This window comes from Pelecanus crispus, chromosome 1 (assembly GCF_030463565.1).
Source record: "Pelecanus crispus isolate bPelCri1 chromosome 1, bPelCri1.pri, whole genome shotgun sequence".
NCBI lineage: Eukaryota > Metazoa > Chordata > Aves > Pelecaniformes > Pelecanidae > Pelecanus > Pelecanus crispus.
This window is the reverse complement of record NC_134643.1, coordinates 18,421,163-18,444,450: the sequence shown is the minus strand read 5'-3', so window position 1 is coordinate 18,444,450 and position 23,288 is coordinate 18,421,163. Positions and strand designations below refer to the sequence as shown.

The window sequence follows — 23,288 nt, the reverse complement described above, 5'->3', positions numbered from 1 at the left end:
TGCACAGGCATCTTTCATATATACTTTACATACTGGGTTTTTTTTTTTTTTCGATTCAGCATTAACATTCAAGAATCTATGCTTTAGTTATGTGAATTGCCCTTTCTTTGAAGACTATTTAAAAGCCTAAAAAAGTCTGAAAGACTAATACGCCTTAAATTTTCAGGATTTGGGGTTTTTTTTCTTTCCTTTTTTTTAAAAACAGAAACTCATACGATGCTATGAGCAATTAATACCATTACTCAAAATATTAATTTTCTCTCAGATAGAGAACTAAAAATAACAGGCAATTAAGCAGTTGGATATACTTACTAGGATAATCTTAATGTCTGTTTTTCATTTCTGTCAGCAATTGCTAACCTCAGCCAGAGAATTCTAACTTTAATTAGGCTTATTCCACTTCAAATAGATAGGAATCTTTTTTGAAAGTATCCACAGAAATTAAGTTAATTTTTCCCTGACAGACAGTGAAGCTAAGAGTACATCCTACTTCCTCTACTAACACACCTTTATGAGCTAAATACTCAGTACTATTACTACTACACTTCTGCAATCAAACTAAAGAAGACATTCTATCGCAGCCCACACTTTATTCAAACTGGCAATATGTTCCAGTTCATGAGAATAAGAATTTTGATTTTGCAGTTTGTGTGGTTAAGCAAATGGATTTTCAAGAACTTAATTTTGTTTCAGTGGAGGTCATGATGATGACTAGAGTTATTATCTCCATCCCATCAGTATCATACAACTTCAAACATGTTGGTTATAAAGACCTATGGAACTACTTAAAAAAAATTAAGATTATAGAAAACATGACAGAAGTAACATTAAAAACAATTCTACATATGATAAGCAAAGCCTAAGCTTTGCCGCCTGTCAGGGGAATTTTCAGGGGGACTAAAAAAACAGTTTGTGGTTTTTGTTTGGTTTTGTTTTTTTTTAAATTAGCCTTCAAGTTGAAACTGGTAACTAGAAAACGTATATTCACAGTGCTTGGTTATCACAACTATTGATAAATACTTGTTCAGTCTCAAATCTTTCTCCAAGACGTCTACTGAATGCAATCATACATCCAATGTTTCAGATGAACTGTTATAGTTAGCTTGGAAATCTGACAGTATATTGAAGAGAGAGAAATCAAAACTGAAACACAGTGGCAAAGGAGGATTGATTTTGTAAAACAGTATTGTTTATTATAATAAATCATGGCCCTTCAAGGCAGTAGTAGAAAGTAAGAATACTAGAAAATCAGATTACCATATCCTACATCTGTCTGTTGAGATGCTTTTATGAGTGCTCCCCAACTTGCTAAGCAAAAAATAAGTGGAATTCACAAAGACTTATCACGAGGGCACAGCTTAATAATACAGCTAAAGCAGTCTAAGAGCTACCTGGCATTAAACAGAGATCTTGCTTCTCCCTTCTTCTCTACCATGCTCCTATCCCCACACCAGTACTGACATTCATCTCTGATCCCTGAGGTGAGAGCTGAAAATGAAATTATTCATTTTATTATGGGGCTAATTTCCTGCCAGTTTAGCTGAACTGATCCACTGTGCCAGAGAAAAGCCAATGCTGACCGAAGAGAGAAGACAGGGACACATTTGGGGTTGGGAAAGACAAAGCAGAGCTACCAATTTTGACAGCAGCAAGCCCTGATTTAGCTGTGTGATCTAAGCACGTGGCAAGCAAACCCTTTTCTGTCCAACTAAACCCAATCTGGAAACACTCAAATATGCAGCTCAACTGTAAAGTTTAAAGAGCAAGGAAATGAAGCCAGGACAGGCAGGGCACATTAACCTCTTGAAACAGCAAACAGGATCTGGAATAAGATGAATTCTACAGCACATAGTAATCTAGCTCACACAGTTCCAAGCCCTTACTAGGAATCAAATATATTAATGAGTAAAATATATGCAGCCATATACTATCACCCAACTACACCAGGCAGTTACTTGTAGATGTGCACTCAGCTGCTCATTATTAAGACCTTCTCAAGGTTACTAGACACCAAGAAATGTCAGTAGCACTAATTGAGTTGGTACAATTAGCTAAAAATCCAGTAATTAAATAAGTAAATCACCTCATTTTGACCAAAGCACACTAAGAGAGAGCTTATGCAGACAGATCCACTCATATATTTGATACCAAATGCCACCACTGACTTCCAGTTGGTTAAGCAACTAGGGAAAAACAGTAGGGAATAAACTCTCACTAGCAAGCCACACAGAAAGTGCATACCTGGTTAACACTCAACTACATTCATTAGGGCTTTTACTATTATAACTACATGAAAAAATAGTCCTTAATTGAAACAGATATATAACTCTAAGCCAGAGCAAAGTGCTCACTACAGGATTAGTCAAACTGCAACTAAAAAATAAATATTCCAACAAGTCATGCTGAAAGATAAAGATTAATTTGTTCAGGTAAATAACTAAAATAAATATCTGAATACAAAACCAAAAGGATCAAAAGATTAAAGGCAATTTATAGTTCTTGGCCCCCTCTTAATCAATTCTCTCCATTCCACAAGTCCTGCAGACCTCCTTCATGCTCTCTCATTCCCTAACCCTTCAGAAACTAAGCACGAGATGTCCTAAGCACGAGATGTCCTCTTAACTCTATCCACATTTCCCTTACAGTTCTGTTTGCAATGTCTGCAAATATATTGCTTTATTAATCAACCCTAGACGCAGCACTATATTATGGCAAGCATTGCTAGCTGCCAAACAATTCAAACAATTCACTGCTAGTTATTTTCACATGGATCGTCCTCCTTCATTAAAGCGAATAGAAGGATATAAAATAGGATATAAAAGATTTCTTTGCCCAATTAGGCCTTAAAAACTATATTATATAAAGAAAATTGCTCAGACCTTGTGAATGGTTCATTTTTAAGTGAGACATACACTTCAGGGTTTTTTTCATTACAACTGAAAAGTATTTAAACAAATAAAAAAACCCAACTTTCTGATTTACAGAAGGATACACATGTATTTTAAAGTGATTACAAATTCTCAGAATACACTGCTTCTTCACAAAGATCAATTATAACAGGACTATAAACATCAGTCTAAAAATTGCAGTGACTTAAAAATAGGACAATTAGTACTTTCTGCACGAAAAGAATGGTTGAATTCCAACTGAGGACTCTGATAGGTGATATAAAACAGAAGATGTAAGGAGGAAATGAGACCAATAAAAGGGTTTCAGGAAGCTCCTAAATAAAGTAGAACAAGCCAAATCATAAAAAACAAACAGGATAAAATATGATTTAGCACCACAAAGTCTATTTAATAATGAGTTAGGAAACACCCTGTTAGGACTCTCAGTATCTATCATTTCCAGCTGCTTTCCAATTGCAGTCAAAATCAGCGCTGCCACACAGCACAGAAGACTGGTACAGAAGTACAAAGTCCTCAGAGCACTGTGGACAGGCACAACACAGGTCTCTGCTTACTTGTGGACCTTCTTTGCCTTTTCCATGGTGCAAAGCAGGAATCATCAATGTGTAAAACCAAATCCAAATGCTGTTTATCTTACTCATCACAGCCCTCTCCTCAGCCGCTCTGCACCACTTTAAAAATACTTCCACTGGACAATAAATTGGCACATCAACAGGGTGAGAGTGGGGGAACATACTCCTAGAAATTGAAAAAGTGAACGGTGGTTATCTCACAGCAAGCTGAGATAATGCTGAACAATTTCTCCATCATGTTACAGTTTTATATATGTATGTATGTAAACACTAAGTGTTTCATAATACATGAAAGCAAAGAGTGCTTCAAAGAGAACTGACAGGTCAGTCAGAAGTTTCAGATCACCGAGAAGCTTGTCTGTGTTGCAAATCTTTTACAGAGGAATGTGTATGATGTTTTCTGGACTTCTACAGAAGACAGAACTGGGTTTTCAGTATTTTCAAGACTTTAATTCAAAAGAGTTACGTGCAAGCTTTCTTCATTCCTTGCCCACTCAAATCACACAGATAACATACCATTCAATTATCAAAGAACAGGTCACAGAATATTGTTCATGTTTATGAGAATTTCAGGCAACTTCACTGATGTCATCAGTATTACTATAAAACATCATGGAAATTATTAAGCAGCAGCACTGAACTACACCAGTAATGTAGTTTTCACATACAAAGGTGATTCGTGGTAATGGAACTTGTGGCACTGAATTTTCAAATGACAGAAGAGTGATTTAAATTATCTTGCATAGTTCTTCATGCAAGTTTTACAATGGTTTTAAAAAATGAGGAAATATTTTCTTAATACTTTTAAAACTTGCAAGATAATGTTAAAGTATGTTATGCTTCATGTCAGTGCTTTTATGCAAGTTTGTATAAGTTTCATAAACCATTTCAAACAAATGTGTAAATAAAAACATTTTAATACAGTATTGTTAAAAAACATATTTATTTGAACAAAGAAAAGCATTAAAATAGTAGAAGTTTGTTACAAAGTGTAATGCCAAAATTATCAGAAAAGTTCAAGAGCATACAACAATTGCAAATAAAATTTTTTCATCTCTCAAACTGAAGAAAACCTGTGCATTCCTGAGCACTCTGTGCTGGAAGGTTTTCCAGTATTTCTTCCCTGGTAAACCAGAAGACAGCAAGGATGATCCTATCAGTCTCCAACCACATGAAGGGCCTGGGAGGGAGAGAAGCATCCAGTTAATTAAGTTATAGCTTCTTGTTCAACTTCCATTTTATCAAAACAGTGTGTCATTCCCTCAGTTTCACTGTCTTCTAAGTAGAATAACTACTAATATATTACATCTTTTCCACTTTAGCTCCTCAAAACCCCAATGCATGAGCCCTATTCATAATTCTCTTCAGACTAGTGAATTGGTGGAACTAAGTGAGAAAGATCTAGGTATTTAGACAGCAGGATTAATTATCTCTGATTACTTTACATACTGCAGCAATCAAGATTTCAGCTTGGTCTTGTAAAGGAAATAATGCATGCTAAAAAAAATTTACCTTCTAACCCTGTTAAGTACTGGAAAAAATCTTCTAGGAGCTCTCTGGAGTCAGTGGGTTAATACTCTTTGCTCTCTAGCTTACTGCCTCATCATTCAGAAATTCAGTTTTATGTACATTCTAAATAGATTTACTTATTGCATACAAATTACAACTCTCTTTCCTGAAAAAAAAATCTTTGCTAAATTGACAACTTTTTCATATTGTATAAACAAACACTGAGGAATTACCTCATACACAGCCATGACGCAACGCTCTGAAATGTTACTCCAATTACACTATGAAAATAACAATTTTAGATACTGCATTCAATAAACTATGAAAAAAACAAAAATGAATAGTTTTAAATTTAATTATTTGCAGCAGATATGCTGAAAAGGAAGGAAAGAAGGCAATAACCAGTATGAAATCTCATTTTAAGGACAGGAAAACTTCCTGTGACACATGAGAGGGAATGGAAAGAAAGGTAAGCAAGGGAGCTATAGACAGACTGGCTTTTCCAGGACCAAAGAACCTTTATGTTCTCACAGTAACACTGGTCTGGGGCTAAACCCCATCCCAATCCCATTAGGATTTGAGCCTGGAACAATTACTCCGTAAAGTCATGGCAATATCAATTTAAAAAACACTAGGTAACAGAAGTTGCATTTAATGCCTTCTACAAAAGGATTTAAGAACACAAGAAAAATACTTACAAGGTTAAGACCCCTCTTTCCAAAATTTTCAGTTCACGAGTTCTTGTAAGTATCCTCAAATTGTCTCCAGCTCCTCTATTGCAAGAAGATTGCAGGCAATATCTCAATCGCCATTCCTGTCTTCAGCAGCCTCATTTTTCTTGACATTCTTTATCCGCCATAAAATGATTAAGTGCTACGACAGTGTTCATTTTCTGCCCTTGACTTCCTACTAACTCCTAATTTCCTCTTGATCCAACACTGCTAGGGCTCTCAAAGTGATCTCACACAGCCATCCCACTTAGCAAGGGCCTGGCATGCATCCTTATTATGATGGTACTTCTCTTGAGCTTTCATCTCTCTGGATGGTGAATAAATCCAGGTCCTCTCTGTAGTTCCAGATATATATGCAAGGTCCAGTAAAATACTGAAATGCAGATGTAGTACTGAAACATCAGGTGCAGTGACATGTAGCTGACTCCATGAGCAAGAAACCAGAAGCAACTGTGCAGCACGACTTAACATTTGGAAAAAATGTAGATCAGCTGGAACTCAGAGCATCAGGAAGGTGCATAAGGAGAGCAACGAGTGGCAACTTAAAATAGGACTTGCAATCCAGTGCAAAATGTCCTTGTCCACGTTAAGCCAGCAAACAGTGAGCAGTCACGTGGTATATCTTATCTCATTAACAAAAAGTCCTCTAGAATTTCATCTACATGGACAAGATTCATTTCAACACAAACTAATATGCTACAAAGCCACAGAGCTTTCAGGAAAACTGCCCTGACAGTAATTAGCATTTGTTCTAACAACACGTTATAACAGTGCTATGTCATGTAGGAGGTTAGATGTAAGCATGAAATAGTTTTCCCATACCAGTAGTGTTCGACATTCCAAAGAAGGGGTGGAGGGTAGAATTTGAGACTGACATACATGATCACCTGGTATGAGAAACCTAAGGTTTACATTCCTGCTCCTCCTAATTTAGACCAGAAATCCTAATCTGAAACTACTGTATTGCAGCAGGGGCCAGTACCTACCCCCTCTGCAATTTTCTTTAATTGCAGCTGTGCCTCTCCTGGCTTGGTTTGACAACCAAGTTTTATCTTGCTAAAAATGGTACCATATTCTGCTTTTATTGCAGAGTGGGGAACTAATGAGACATCACCAAATGACACTTTCATCATACTTACACTGCTGGAAGGGTTGAAAGAATGCTCTCAACATTTAACCTACTCAATTCCTACATTCAGTCACTCAATCTCTTTTAAATGTGTGAACCTATGTGCTAAAATTAGGTACCTCAATCCATACTAAACGATCAAAACATCTATGACTTTGGTCCTTATAAAAAGACCCACAAAACTACTTTCTGGCATTCAGATTTGAATGAAAAGAATGTTACTAGGCAAATAAATTATCACTTCCATACATGTCACTTGTATCTTCAAAAGTTCTTTAAGAACACTTCTCCAAATTTTTTCTGGATGTGTTTAGCAGAGCAGAAAGACTCCCATCACTAGAAGAAATGTGTCACACACTTGTTATGCAAGATTAAGGATTAAGGGCTCTTTCAGCTGGCATAAAGCTAAAATAAACATGGCTTTCCTCCCACCAAAATATTTGACAAAACTGCAACTGTGTGTAAATATTATCAGGATATACCATCAGATGATCTAACCAGCACAGATTTATTATTAATGGCATTGTTAACAATAATAATTTATTATTACTCTTTAATAATCCTTTAGAACCTCTCTTTTTTTTTTAATTATAGAAAGAACCTAAAATAAAAGGCATTATCATTTTCAATGGCATGAATCAGGACCCAAGTGACTCAGAACTGCAACACAAATGTTTCAGTTAAATTGAGAAAAATACAAAAATCGAAAGAAAGCAATAACTAAAACAATTTAAGGTACAAAACAATATTCGCTTAAAATCAGAGCAAGAAATAAGATCTAGAGTAAAAATCTAAAGTAAATACAGAGTATTACTAGAGTAAATATTGAATACAGTAATAGCTTAAACATTTTTGCTAGGAAACTTCTGCAATTCTGCATTTATTTCTATCTAAATTACTTAAGCACAATTCATAGTCTGATTTTTTAATCCTTCTGTAATTTTATTGCAAATCTCAGGATTTTTCAGGTACTTCATAAATTTAATGTCCCCATTTCAAGTTTAAGTAACATGCATACTCCTATTCATTCTAACTTGAATACATCACTCCGTGTAACTTCAATATATTAGAAAGACGCAAATCAAAAAGCTATTTAAAGACAAATCTTAGAAAGTTTTTATATGTCACTGGGGGAAATAGCTGCTGTTAGCACTTAGCCAGGACCACTACTATATTGAAGAAGTTACCTTCATTTCAGTATTTTTCTTATGATATCGATACTAGCTTTTAAATGAGCTTTTAGAATACAGTTTTCCGAGTTTCATACACTTCAGTGGCAAAATATCTTTACGGTTGTTAGTTTTTGAGTTTTGTCTTTCTTCACTGGACACTTACTGGAATAACTATGCTCTCCGATATGAAAATACTGACGAACTGGTAAATACATTAACAATCACCAGGATCTCGAAACGTAAGTTGGTGGTAAAGACAAACTTATTTACCATATTAATTAAATGGTCTATTTAACATGGAATATCAATTCTCTAATCACGTCTCATTTGAACTTCTTATTTCAATTAACAACCCTAAAGTCTACTAGAGACCCTACTGTTCTAGGATCATTAAGAACATTTTCATTATCTGTCAAATGAGGGAGTAAAAGGCAGAAACTGCAAGTACTCTCAGGAGTAGGCCTCTACCCTACTTAAGAGATGATTAGGGAGAAAGCAGCAGTAGTTCTCATTAGTTGCTTAGCAATGAAATGTCCCCCTATGAAACAAGAACTGAACAAAGCAACAGAGGCGTTGCCGTGCAAATGAGTAAATGGGTAGTCTATCATCCACTCAAGGATAATCTGTCCTTCATTAAATCTAATCAATCTGGATCAAGACACCAAGGGGTATCTTGCACAGAGAAGACAGGAAGAATCCACTATATACAGCCTCACTGAAGTAACCAGACAACATGTTGCTCAAGTTTACGTACAAGCATTGTGTATTTTCACTCTATGCATGCATGACAAATAGAAATACAAGGAAAACAGTTAATTGAAGCCAGACTAACCTCTTACCTTTTGTATCCGTAGTTATATCCAAATTATTAATGAAGTATTGTTAATGGTAAGCCATACTCTTAATGTTTGTAAGACTTAAATACTAATATATAAATTTAAGATATGAATGATATTCTAGTAAGAGACAAGCATTTAACCAATATCAGAGTTTGCCAAATAAAAAAGTTTTCAAAAAGTATGTTCACATATAAGGCCACAAACACAAGAGAAATACAGCTGTTTACACTACTACTGTTAGTAGCGTTATGAGCCCCGTAAAGCAGAGCTCTTAACCAGAGAAATTTGATTATTGCCATCTTAATTTTCAGACCTAATTCCAGGTTGCCATTCTTTCAGCCACAGATCCAGTTTAATAGGTTCCCTCTACTTTAATTTCCCCGCCACTCATTTAAAGGATTTCCTTGTTTCATTTGGGGGGGGGTGGTGTGGTGTGGCGTGTCAGGGGTTGTTGGTGGTGGCTGGTTTGGGTTTTTTTAAACACCTCATCATTTTGTATGTACAATTTAAAGTTTTCACAAAAAACATGAATTAGGGGGGAGAGAGAGAGAGAGAAAGGTAGAATAAAACCACCTGGGGTGGGGTGGGGGGGAAGCATCAGGAGTGGTAAACACTTCTTAACTAGAAATCAAAATGAAAGCAAATGCTAGATTGTGCTTCTTACCCCTGCTTTCAGATCTGAAAAACAAGAACACTGTCTGCAACTTCTACAGAGGGTTTTGGTTGGTTGGGTTTTGTTGGCGGGGGAGGTTGTTTGGAATACAAGCCTGAAAGATTCCTGAACTCCACTGACTGCTTAAACAAAGTCTGATTGCTTCTCAGTACATATTTAAATAGAACTATACCCATTTATAATTACCAAAAATTATTACAAAATTCATGTATCAAATTATGCTTTGATTAGCTAATCCAAATCGTTATTCAGGTTAAAATGAAGATGCTGTTCCAAAACCAGTACCAATTCATAATTCAGTATTAAGACAAGTCTTACCTATATATTCACAAACGAAGACTACAAAAAAAGGAGTAACAAGATCATTTATGCCCTGAACATATCCACTGGCTGGATGACGTATTGCCCAGATAAACAAAATTCTTTCAAAGATCTGAAAAAGAGTTAAAGAAACTATCAGATAATTTATCAAGTGAGGAACACATTTTTAACAAGACACTTGACAATTATATAAGGACAAATTTAATATCAGAGTTACTAGTATAAAAATATGCATACAAAAGCATAAACGAACACTGGTATTCATAATTAACTTCCAGTGCTAAGTAAGCTTCTCAGTTCTTCAGAAGGAAGCATTTTCAGGGTATTAACAAATGTTGAAACCAATCTCGTATATAATTCAGTTACAGTAGTTACAACAAAGTGGCTCTTATTCACTGGAGCTTTTCCAATAATATAAAATTCCTCTTCCCTCAAGAGACAGAAATATTAAATCATCTTCCTATGATTCTTCACCTCTTTGAAAGAAGTATTTTATCAATATAGTATTCTACTTATTCCTAAATAACAGAAAGAAGTACTTCATATAGCTTAGATTTTTTAATAATGTGTCCATAAAGAGAGATTCCATAATAGTTAGGCTTGCCTAATACTGATGTATGGGGTTTTAGACTTCAGAAGCATGTATACTGGTTAATAAAAACTCTGAAAAGAATCAAGAAATGTAGAAATAAGGCAACTGCCTGCCGTATCACATAACCTCACCCCCTCAACTCTGTAAACTGTACCTTGCTTAGGACCTGCAAAAGCTCCTAAGGCCCCAACATATTTGATCATGGGAAGGACAGCATAAGAGTACGGAGCAGGGAAATCACAGAACTTATCTCTGACAGTATTTAGGTCTGTGACAAGCTGTATTTCCTCTCAATTATTTGCTTACAAACATGCTACACGTCTTTAAAATGCTGCAAATAAGCAGCAGAGTGAAAACTGCTATGTGCCTTGCCCTAATTACAGGTACTCAATTAGGTATAGTCTTCTGAAGCAAAAGAATGTTTGCTCTTTCCCTGGAAGGTCTGCCCAAGAAACCAGAATGCAGAGGCAGGTAAGTGGAGCAGAGGCAGAAGGGTTCAAACCAAAGGACTTTGTCGCTCTTAAGAGTGGGCTGCAATACTAATAAAAAAGGAGAGGCTTTGTAAGGACCCCAAGGAGATCACATAGTTTGCTGCAACCCCAGAAGTCAATGAATGCTCAAGCTTGAAGAAAGCCTCTAAAAGACCTGCCCTGAAAGGACACAATAGGGAGAGGAACTTTAGTTTATGAAGCCTGTATCATTTCTAGTCGATCTCACTTCAAGTTTTTGCTGGATTAGGAAGTTCACTCTTCTAATTCCAGTTTAAATAAAATCTCATTCTAATCTCACTCTTTAGTTTAAAAGCCATCTTACAGTCATTTTCAAGTAAGGAAAGGTCTAGGCATATGACTCACATCTGGGTGCTTGAGTGTCCCATCACAGGCTTCCACATGAGCTACCTGAAGCTAAAACACATCTGCACTTTTTGTTTTGAAAACAAGTCCCAAACATCAACATCTACCCTTCTCCCACAGGCTTCTTTTGAGAATCAACTTTCCTTAATGTCCAGGTTTTATGTTTCCCTGACATGCTGAAAATCCACAGAACAAGACAGACAGTCAGCAACAATAAACATGAAAAGCTTCGGTAGGCACTGAAGCACAGGCCTTAACGCAGCTCATGTCTGATCCATTACAGCTACAATTAAGATGCAGGTTTTGCTCAGTATGATTTCAGTTTTGGGGCAAAGATTAGGCAGAAAGGGAGGTATTCATTTAGCAAATTCTCCATAAAAGCCTCTTATTTTCATTAGCCAAGATGCTTATTCCTTTAGCTATAAATTGTTCTTGGTGCTAGTCCCGTCACCTCACGCTTTTTAATATACACTGCATATTAAACTGAAAAAACACCCACCTCTGTGCAAGAAGCAATAGCCAGTGGGGTTTCATTGTCTATCAAAAATTGTATAAAGACCTTAAGTTCTGCCATTGACAGCTTGCTTTTACATTTCACAAAATTATACCTTTATGAAATTACAGTTGTTTATGTCATACTTTTACTATTATTGGAAAACTGCAAATCTGTCTAGGTCAGTTAGCTCACAGCCACCCTTCCTACTTTTGTCAGTTGCCATTTCTAGTTGCAGTAACATTAGTTCTTCAGCATTATCGGTGTTACCATTCTGTGTTTCACTTCAAATAAAGGATGTTTAACATACTGCAAATACAAATAACTGTCTTGAAAACAAGTATCAGATAGAGATGACTAGAAAAACCTATTTAAATAGCAATCACTGAATGTAGAATAGCATTATGCACTAGGCTAAACAAAAAACTCCTGGTGCAATGAGGTTACAAAATATGCACAGTGAGAAACAAAACAAAAAAAAAATCAGTAATTCAGTAAATAACAGCTATCAAAATACGCACTGTAAAAACTATAAAAATAGGGCTTTTCATGAGGGCATGTCTCAAGTCAAATAACCCCCAAAATTGTACCACCAACCACGATTCCTTTCCTCAGAACCTGGTAATATACATAGTTTGCATTGCAAATTGAAATGCCTATGGATTTCAAAGCATTTTTAAAATCCAGGTATGAAAACTAAGATGGGGGGGGGTGTTGTGTTTTTTGTTTGGGTTTAATATTATTGAGCAGGAAGGATCACTCACTGATTGGCACACCAGATTTAATATCCCCAAATGCATCTAATCAGAAATTCAACAAATACACACTGAAATAGTGTTTTCAATTTCCTACCCATTTTCATAAAGTCTCATTTACTGTTCTGAATTGAAAAAAGTGAGCACTGAATACCTGAAAGGCAAACTGATTTAAGTTTCTATACAGCACTCATCACTCTGTTCAAATAGGACTCATTAAAAAGGTCACTTTCCCAAAAGGTTTTCTTCTTGATTTCCAAACCAGCAACAGAAACTGGAATTACTTTTCTACTGTGAACCACTACATCTCATGAGATGTCATTACCAATCAATTATTCTCCTTTGAATTTAACTTTCATTCATGATAACAGTAAGAACTATATCCATATACATAAAGAGAAGAATCCATTAGCTTAAATGCAGATTTTGAATTTCTTGTGGGTTTTGCCACCTCAGAGGAACTCCAAAACCCCCAAAGCTTTAATCATGAAAGCTTTTAAGAATTTGCTTTTTGTTTCTCTAAGTAGGGGAAAAAAAAATAGGTGGGGAAAAATTATAAACTATTTTTAAATTGTGTTGTTTCCTTGAAATTACTTCTCCCATATAATGCAAGCTTAGATAGGAAATACACAGCCATGCACTATCCATTTCAACAAACTCAGTTAAAGATAAAGCAGAAATTGATAATAAATCACAGACTACTCCACATCAACTAATCAAATTTATTAGACCTACCCTTACAGTCATTAGTCTTTAAAATAAACTTGACTCCAACTCCTGTCTCCTCCTCTTTGATGGCCACTATTTATTTATTCCCAGTCCTTTAAGCCTTTGCTCCAACATTACCTTCCCTGCTCCCCAGCTCTACATAACTCCCATAAAAAAGAAGCAGTTTAAACCGGTTTTTAAAGGGACATATAATAATGAGTTACTTCCACATATCAGACTCAAAACACCTTTTGCTAAAATGAAGCATTTTATTACAGAAACCGAATTCCATGTTCAGATAAGAAATTAAAACAGCTTCATTAACTTTAATGAAAAGCCTTTTGGGAACAGACTGAGATATCACCAAGAACAACAAAAATCCTGGAATAGTAACATTTGGAAATTGAAGTCAGAAGACATTGTGAGGTTTATACATGTTATGTTTCTGGTCTTTTGACTAGCAATTTTTTTCAGCTCTGTGTGGAGCGATTGCTGGAGGTGACTTAGACACCAGACGTAGATTTACGATTACAAGAAAGGTACAGCATTGAAGAAGCTTTCTGGATGGAATGCAGCTGGATGCAAGGAATCTATCCCACAGAAGTTCCTAAGCCTGTAACCTTGGATGTCGCAACCCAGGGGAGCCTGGTGTGCTGATTCTGAGAGGAGCTGCCCAGGGGGTGGAGTGGTGTGGAGACATCACGGCCAAGCCCTGTGATAAGGGAACTCGAAGGGGCACCATGGTCCTGATAAGCTGCATAAGTGATACCCTGCGTCAGCAAACTATCATGATGTTGACAAAAATGCTGTCCTTTAGTAACTTTTACTCATTATAATGTCATTATAATACTAGAACACACTCCCATCTCAAAACCCACCCGCCTCCAAGGTAAGACCCCCCCTCACTGAGCCTGCGCTCTGAATTTTTCTGAGCCTGTACCTTTAAAATGAAGCGAGAAAGTTTTACACCAATCATAACAAAAGTATGTATGACTAGAGTCCCTCAAGCTCCACCTGATGTGTAAAATACTATAAAATTGGCCTAAGGGAAAGGGGATGTTAGGGAAGACATCACCGTGTACTACTCTGACCTCTGGGATCAGTCGACGGGCTGAGCCTCTCTTCCCCCCCATCGGGACACCTTTGGGTAAGAATCGAACACTTGGTTATACCAAGTGCCTCCCCAGGAAACTTAGAAACCTCTATAGAGTCGCTTTATGTCTTTTGATGCATCTGTGTTATTCTAACCTTTGGCAATCGTAGGTGCCTTGCAGTCAGTGAATTTATCACCGGTAATCCAAAGAACCTGTGTGTCTGTTGCTTTAATAAATTGCTTTGATTTATTGGTCTAGCGTGATAGTGGTCATTGAACGCGACCACACGCTTTAAGTGTGGCCGTGATAGTTCATGCAGCACGACTAGACGAAAGGTGCCTACGTTATTTGTGAATCCGTAATCGTGATTGTTCAGTGTGCTGAACGCGACCGGACTTATAACGATAAATTGGGTACCTTCCAAAGCCGAAAGGTGCCTGCGTTATTTGTGAATCCGGAATCGTGATAGTTCAGTGTGCTGAACGCGACCGGACTTACAACGATAAATTGGGTACCTTCCAAAGCCTCTCTTCACACAACACTCTGTCACCTACAATCTCTTCACCTCTTCACCTTCTAAGTACCATTCTTCCTAGTAGCGGTATCATTATTCTAAATCTCTGCAGCATCAAAACTTAATATGTACAAAACCAATCATAATATTCACAGTCTTGCACACTATGCCACCTTTTGAAACCCGTCTTTGACTCATACTCCAATTCCCTTCTCTTCTTTATAGCTCTTGCCATCTTGCCTTAAGAAAGGGGAAGTGACTGTTGCTCACCTGGGACCAGCAACATCTCCCCCCTCCCCAGAAGGGAGTCAGCTCGGGGAACAACGCAAGGCCCCTGTCTGCATGGAGCCCTTGGGAGTAGGAGGGGATCCCCCATGAGGATCAGGGATTAGGCTGTCCTAGGGTAGGGCTCCAAAAACCCAGAAAGGGAGAGGAAGAAGCAAGGGAGAAGTTGGATGTTATGATCCTTCCAGCATCATTTGCACTAGTCTTTATAAGATGCCATCAAGCGAGTTGGGCTTGGCACTCTTGGATCAGACCGAGAGCAAAGGCAAAGACATATGCAAGCCCACACATCCAGTCAGGAGATCAGCGGAGCTCTAAAAGCATCTAACACATGAAGATCCTGCAACTCTATAAAGTTCAGGATACTGATTGATCAGTAAAAATTAAATCAGATCTCTATCACTTCTTTACAGCTCAAATACTTCCTAGGTTTCCCTCATCCCACTGACTGCTGTTATCCACCATACTTATTCTTCTGTACCTCAAGACTAGTCACTCCCAACTAACAGAATAGTATTAAAATACACCTTTGTTTTACACTTACTTTTTTTCTTTTAGTGTTCATTAGCTGTCATATCTCACTCCTCCAAGCTTTCTATCATTTTTCCATCCACTTCCTTACTACTCACTAGGGAAGAAAAATGGGGTTGGAGTAAGATGGATGGGATAGATATGGACAAGGAATTTTTTTGGGGGGTGGGAGGGGTCTTGTTGTGGCGTTGGTTTGGGTTTTTTTTTTTTGAACAAGAAAGCAGCAGCTGTACAATGCCTCGATCACACTAATGAGAAGTATATCCACCTACCCACCTACTTTGTGGCTCAATTATGCTTGTTACATGGCTCAATTTACTAACATTCAAACTAAAGAAACGTAAGTATGACCAGCAAGCAGGGATACGGGGCTGTACACGAGACACTAAAATTAATTTAAGGAGTAATTCTACATTACTTCCAAGAGCAACCACAGTTTCTAAGAAGTGTGGATTTACAATATGTTTATTTGAAGGCATAGTTTAAGACGCACATATCCAATGGAGCATTAGAAAAACATACCTTTGGAAAAGTTTAACAAATAACTAGAAATAAAAACAATGCTGATTTTATGAAAAAAATATTTGCAAATGAGATCTCTGTAAATCATATTAAATGAATATGATACCTGAGCAATGTTGTTATCTGCCAAAAGACAATTAAAAGGGAAAAAGATCTAAATAATTTCATGTGTTTAATGATCCCACAAAATTAACTGAAACTGCATCCCAGACTCAAACTTTACTGAATAATATATGCTACTGCAGTTCTACTGACATATCGGATTTTACTTAGCAAGAAATTACCTAGACACAGTATATCCTTTTCATTTTAACTACTCTCAAGCAATAAGAGAAGCATTTTATTCTGGGAGCATCTACTAGTTCTGAGGTTGACTGTCAGCACTTTCGTTAAACCAGGCTATTTTCAGACCAATTATAATTCAGCTATTAAAAAAAGAAATCTCTTTTCAACTGTGACTGCTTGTAAAAAATACCACACTAATATATTTTTCACATTAATATACTCTCCAAATTCCCAAATAAACTCTTTAGATCTAAGTTAATCATTCAACCAAAAAGGGCTCATAACTATCCTGTAACTCTAATTCTTTTTAATGTCTTATTATAGGATGCTTTCCCCAACACACTAAATATTTAACAAAAATACACATTTCAAACATTGGAAAACCTTGACCATATAGTCTTTATGTATCAATACAAGTTTACTCTAACATTTCTAACTGTATTATAGAAAAAGCAGATATCCATGGTAAATACAAAGCTGTGTTCCTACGAATTATTATCAAGTTTGTATCTAGCCTAAATAAATGTATTAACCAACTCTTAAGAGCAGTCATATAAATATATCTTGTCTCATGCATAATCAAATAAACAAAAGACAAAACTAGTCCAAGATCCTACAGGTTTCTATTTTTATCTGACAATCTCATCATTTTACTAAATAACACTTTACTTCAAAATATTCTCCAAAGACTGTCTGTCTTAATACCATTTTTATTTAGCTAGTTGACTTTTCATTCAAACAATTTGATTACAAGAAAGGACATTCAATATAGTCTACAGAAGATGTTTACCTGGAATTTCTATTTAAAGTTTTTTACAACTGTTCAGCCAATTTAGAAATAAATACACCATCTAGCAGTCATCCTTGGATAAATTAAGAAACTTTGCAATCTTCCTTTAAAACCAAGAATATACATAGATTCTTACACCACACAAAAGCTTCTAATTTTTCCTTCACTAAAACACAAGGGCGAAAGAAAGAACAATTTGGGGGTATGTTTGCCCAAACTAAGAACTACAAAAACACAATCATTGTACACCACAGTCATATTCATTTGAGACACAGATGATCTTCACTGAAACCTTAAGAACAGTTTAATCATGCAATGCAAGTAGTAAAAACCCTACCCCCAAAAAAACACCACTTTATGTTGAATGCAAATACATCTTTAGGGTAATTTAAGAGATTACTGCTGATCCAGTTCAAGTATTTCTTTCCCTCTTAGAAGTATCTGAGCAGTCTTCTTTCGGTACCCATTTTTTCATTAAATAATATTCACCTCCAATTTCATTTACTGCCTCATTTCTAGCTACAACACTGATGCTGATTTTATATCATTTATAATTTATATTTTATATCATTTATAATAGTTTGTTTCTTGCTGATATTGTTTCTGTTCTTGTCCCTTTATTTTTCTTACTTTACTCTTTGATTCATCCCTAGAAAAGCCCAAGTAAAACACCACTGTGCAGAAAGCAGACGGAAAGCAGTATTCCTACACCATTTTCTTTCAAAAAAACTATAATAGGCCATTTCTTCAAACCGATCTCTCCAACACGTGTGGAGAAGCGTTTACATAAAACAAATAATTGCAAGAGCGGAAAAACAAATGAAAGCTAGTTCTGCATTTAACTTCTCATATCATCTAATGAACTACCAGAAGATGTTGTGTGTGGCTCTGTAATGATACTAACAGAACCTGCATGGAAGTACATTTGAAGGTCTAACTAGAACCATTAGAAAGAAGAAAAAATTGAAGGATTAAAAGAAATAATTGCAAGAGGATGATTCACACCATCTACACTATTTATGACCTATATACTTTACAAAGAAAAGTCCCTATGGGATTCAATTACCCAACAATATAGACCAATTTGATTAACATATTTATCATTAATTAATGTATATCTACTACAGTAGTAAAATAATTTAAATAGTGTACTCAACATACAAAACTTACAAAGAAGCAAAATCAAATAAGGAAAAAAAACCAGCCATGCTACAAATTCACAAAAAGAGAATCTCCAAAGTGGAAGAGTAGGATAAGAACTTCAGACTTTGAGTGATTTTGACAGAGAACCATGGGAACTATGCTCTCAATTACTTCAAATACACATCATTAACAAAATATATAAAAAGCAAAAAAGGAAAAAACCTCAAAGGCACAAGACCGAAGAAAACATTGACAGATTACATGCAGCAGATTAATGAGATGGCTTTCCTTTTACTACTCATATTTACACTGTTATTCTTAGCCTATACTTATATATCTTCATTTATTAGAGTTTTAAAGCTAGTTCTGAAGTCAAAATAGCACATGTTGTCAAATTAATTGATAACCAATGCTGTGATACCAGATTCATTAATAAAATTATTTTTAAAAGAATTCTCTAGATATCATTCTTACCTCTGTTACTTTGGGCTGAAGTCTTAAAACTTCAGGACTCATGCGTGGGATATCTATATGGATCTAATTAGACAGAAAGAAGAATACTGTAAAAGGAACCAACAGCACACTTTTTAAATAACACAACAGTTAAAACAATCCTACAGTTTTACAGTATTAGTTATAGTTCCATTGTATCACTGTGCTGGTTTTGGCTGGGATAGTTAATTTTCTTTATAGTAGCTAGTATGGGGCTATGTTTTGGACCTGTGATGAAAACAGTGCTGATAATACAGGGATGTTTGAGTGAGTTCTAAGCAGTGCTTACAGAGTCAACACCTGTTCTGCTTCCCACCCCACCCCACCCCACCCGTGAGCAGGCTGGGGATGCTTAAGAAGCTGGGAGGGGACACAGCCGGGAGAGCTGACCCCAGCTGACCCAAGGGATATCCCACACCACATGACATCATGCTCAGCATATAAATGTGGGGGAAGAAGAAGGAAGCGGGGGGACATTTGGAGTGATGGCGTTTGTCTTCCCAAGTCACCATTAGGCGTGATGGAGCCCTGCTTTCCTGGAGACGGCTGAACCCCTGCCTGCCGATGGGAAGTGGTGAATGAATTCCTTGTTTTGCTTTGCTTGTGCATGCAGCTTTTGCTTTACCTATTAAACTGTCTTTATCTCAACCCACGAGCTTTCTCACTTTTACTCTTCTGATTCTCTCCCCCATCCCACTGCGGGGGAGTGACAGAGCAGCTGTGTGGGGTTTAGTTGCTGGCTGGGGTTAAAGCATGACAATCACTATTTTTGGAATAACATGGATTTACTGTATTTCAAAACATACGGTCAAATCTTTAAGTCATTGTTAATCTATCAATGAGGCAAAATAAAAACACATATACTTTGTTTTCACATTTTAGGATCCTTATATCACATTTTGATTGTTTGCAAATTATAGTCATATTGGCAATACTCATTACCTCAGGGTAATTATGAGTAAATACATACTACTACTTCTGTGAAGTCATGTTCAACTAACACTATCATACATACTTCTTGCTACTAAAGATCAGGCTTGAAGCTGAAAAAGATCTCAGCTTCTTCTGCCCTAAGGAAGGCTAAAGTAGGATTGCTTAGTCTGTACTTAGCAATACAAACTATTCATTGTAATACAAAACTTGAAGAAAAGTTACCTGCTTATCTGGGTGGGCAAGAAAGTTCAACGCACCTATGTTTACTGCACATCATACACAGTTTCAGCTTCTTAAGCAGAAGTGTGAAGCCACTAAGAAACAGTCACTGTTATACTTCCCCTGTACCATCCTCACTCATTTGAAGGAGAGGCTGAGCAGGAGATGAAAGATTTGAAAACCCTACTAATTTTAAACGGAAAACCATGGCAGCACCAAGTGGCAGCACCACATGCCATGACTAACGCTGACATTAAAAGAAATCCACTATTTTGAATTTTAGACCAAAATATTTCATATTTTTGTTTCTGAAATGTAGGAAAACAATTGATTAGAGGCTGTCTATCAAGTAAGATTAAAGAAATAGAGAAAAACAGTAGCAAACAAAAAACAATCTCTTTAAATTCTTCAGCAGATGTCCTGTAAGTAAAAGTCACTTCAGTAGGCGTTCTACCTGTCTATAGGTATCTTGGTGATTTTCATCATTTCTGGAATCATAGTATTGTTCAACAAATGCAAAATACTCTTTGCGTTTTCTTTTTAAAGTGCTTTCTCTTCGGTCCACATTTGCAGGAAGATAGCCCTGAAAACAACAGTGAAATGAAAAGTATATTACTCTTTGCCTTACAGAAAGCACCGCTGGCATTTGATTACATGACAGGAAAGCTAATAAACTGATGTAGTGCCACGCAGTCCTACGTGGATCTGAATAATCCTTTAGTAAATCAGCTTTCTAATCATTCCAACTGATACAGAAGTTCAGATACAAACACCTTACTAAAATCAGCTGCTTTTTTTCAAAAAAAAAAAAGTTTCAAGTCTTTCCACCTTTAAAAAGTAATTTCTCATCAAGAATTCTAAGATGATGTTTGCCTTCCAAAGAGAAAAACCTCAAATAAATAAGTTCAGATAAATGTAATGCTATATGAATTCATTAATTTCTGCATTCCTATGTGGCTATTATTGAAACAATTTTATTAAATTTTTAAACAAAATGCGTATTATCTCTGTTGTCTTCAAGCAGAAATGATACACATTAGCAAATATGTTTAAATTATGGTTAAACTCTAATACAATGGAGTATTAATTCAAAAGCTTTAAAAACATTCTAGCTACTTTATGTTACTGTTTCAGCCAAGAAAAAAAAATAGTTTCAAGCTTTCATTTCACCTCAACAGGTTATTAAAAGTTTCATCACAGAAAAAGACTCAACAGAACCAGTGACTGGACTCCTAGATGTAAGAACACTAGCTATACATTTCCTTAGTTATTTCCCAAAAGCAATTTATAAATATTATCTTATTTTCCATAAGGTATGGACACACTAAGGAGGTTGTGTCAGATATGCAGAGTTATACATTGTTGCATTAAGTACAAAATATAGCTAAATGGTTCTTCATTGAACTCATTCGTATATATCTGAAAATCCCAATCTTCCCCCGCAAAAAATCCCCCAAAAAATCCATTCTCATTTTCTTCTTTTGTCCAGTTTAATCCCCATTTATGGAATCTCAGTCTACTTTTGATTTAAAAAAAAAGCTCAGGTTACTATTTCATCATTTTATGAGAGGAAATATGATTAATGTTATTAAATGTTCACTTTATATATAAAGTACACTTATTAGAAACACCATTATTCACATAACTGGCTACCAAAAAGTTTCATGAGCATTCAGAAATAGTTAATGCTTTCTTGTAAGCAGCTTCATTTCAAACAATCAACACCAATATCCCGTACACTGCAAAAAAGAAAGCTAATTCATATTTTACATACACAGCAGTCCTTAAAAAATACTTTGTATAAGAATCATTCTAAAGATAGATGGCTTTGAAAGAGATCTGGACATCCAAGACAATATAAGAAAAATCTAATAATCATGTAATTCACTAGTCAAGTCAAATTAAAATATTTCTTGCCAATATTACAAAAGCTGTCCTTCCACAATAACAGTTATCGCCATACTAATGGTAATTAGTAAAACAGAGAAATCAAATCTATGTCAGATTTAAGTTTCCTTAAAAAAAAAAAAAATCCTTATCAAAAAATCCTACACTAGAAGTACAGAATATATTCACACTTATACAATGAGCCATAGCCACTGCAAGTAACTAATAAAATGCTGTGCATTTAACTACAAAACCAAGTTTCTTATTCAGTCCTAAACACTACAAGCAAAAATGGAAGGGGTAAACCTAACATGCTGAAATTGCTAATTATACAATAAAATTAAATACTCTAAGAATAACTATTCCATTAATAAGGTTCCATTACTCTCCTGCAACAATCCAACATCATATCCCATTTCTTTAACTTCTGGTTTGGTCAACATACAAAATACGCACCATACTAAAACATTAATAGATTTTTGGAAATATCTCTATATTAAAACCATTTAAAATGTTATTCCTGTATATTTTAATTTCTTAGTTTAAGATGACAACAGAATGAGTACAAACCGTATTGCACTCCAGATACCTTACGAGGTATTTGCTTTGGCAAAACTGTATCTTTTGAGATGTACTGACTTGCATCTGGTTCGAGGTACTTTAAATTGCACCAGCTTAACTTTTGCCTCAAGACTCAGTGTGACATTTAATATCCTGTCCCAGAGTTTTGTATTAAATTAAATATTTAATTCTACCTCCCGTTTATTCTCAATAGTTGTTTTTTTCCTGTAGGATATCTTAGTTCCATTAGAAAAGAATTCATTTGTGAGATCAAATGTGATTGTTCAAAGGATACCAATATTTTCTCAGCAAGCCTTTTTGCCATTATTCTGTTTCAAAGACTGAAGTAATCTTTCAATTGGACATGTCTTGTTTCCTGTTCACTTTACAAATTAGGTTTTATTTTTAAAAGTTGGAAAGGCTTGAACATATCATCAGGGAATAAATTGGTGGAGAGTTTAATCCGCTTATTCATTAATTTCCTCCAAAGGCTTTTGCAACCATATCTTTAGTTTTGTTATTCAGAAGAGAAGTGAGCCTGAATAGTTCTGCTTGCTGTTTAGGTACAGTATACCTAACATTTTTGCTATATTTTAAAAACAAATCATATTTTTTTTTAATATACTGTTACCAGTAGACACACATAACATCAACAGCCCCTAAGCATTATATTGATTTTCATATGCTTTCCCTTTGAAAAACGGTATTCATCAAACACATGCTAACATTATTAACCTTCTATGTAATAAATATCTCAACTGTTCAATTTTTAAAT

At 35.7% G+C, this 23,288-nt stretch overlaps 1 protein-coding gene across 4 annotated transcripts in view; it reads right to left on the bottom strand.

The window, feature by feature from the left end:
• TBC1D22A (TBC1 domain family member 22A) overlaps positions 1-23,288 on the bottom strand; it is a 188,155-nt gene that overhangs the window by 129,084 nt on the left and 35,783 nt on the right. For all 4 annotated transcript variants that reach the window (XM_075715631.1, XM_075715635.1, XM_075715642.1 and 1 more), the window contains 3 exons: positions 20,520-20,648; positions 18,896-18,958; positions 9,853-9,967 (listed from right to left, as the gene is read on the bottom strand). In XM_075715631.1, coding sequence (XP_075571746.1) covers positions 9,853-9,967; positions 18,896-18,958; positions 20,520-20,648 — 307 coding nt within the window. The remainder of the gene's footprint in view (positions 1-9,852; positions 9,968-18,895; positions 18,959-20,519; positions 20,649-23,288) is intronic.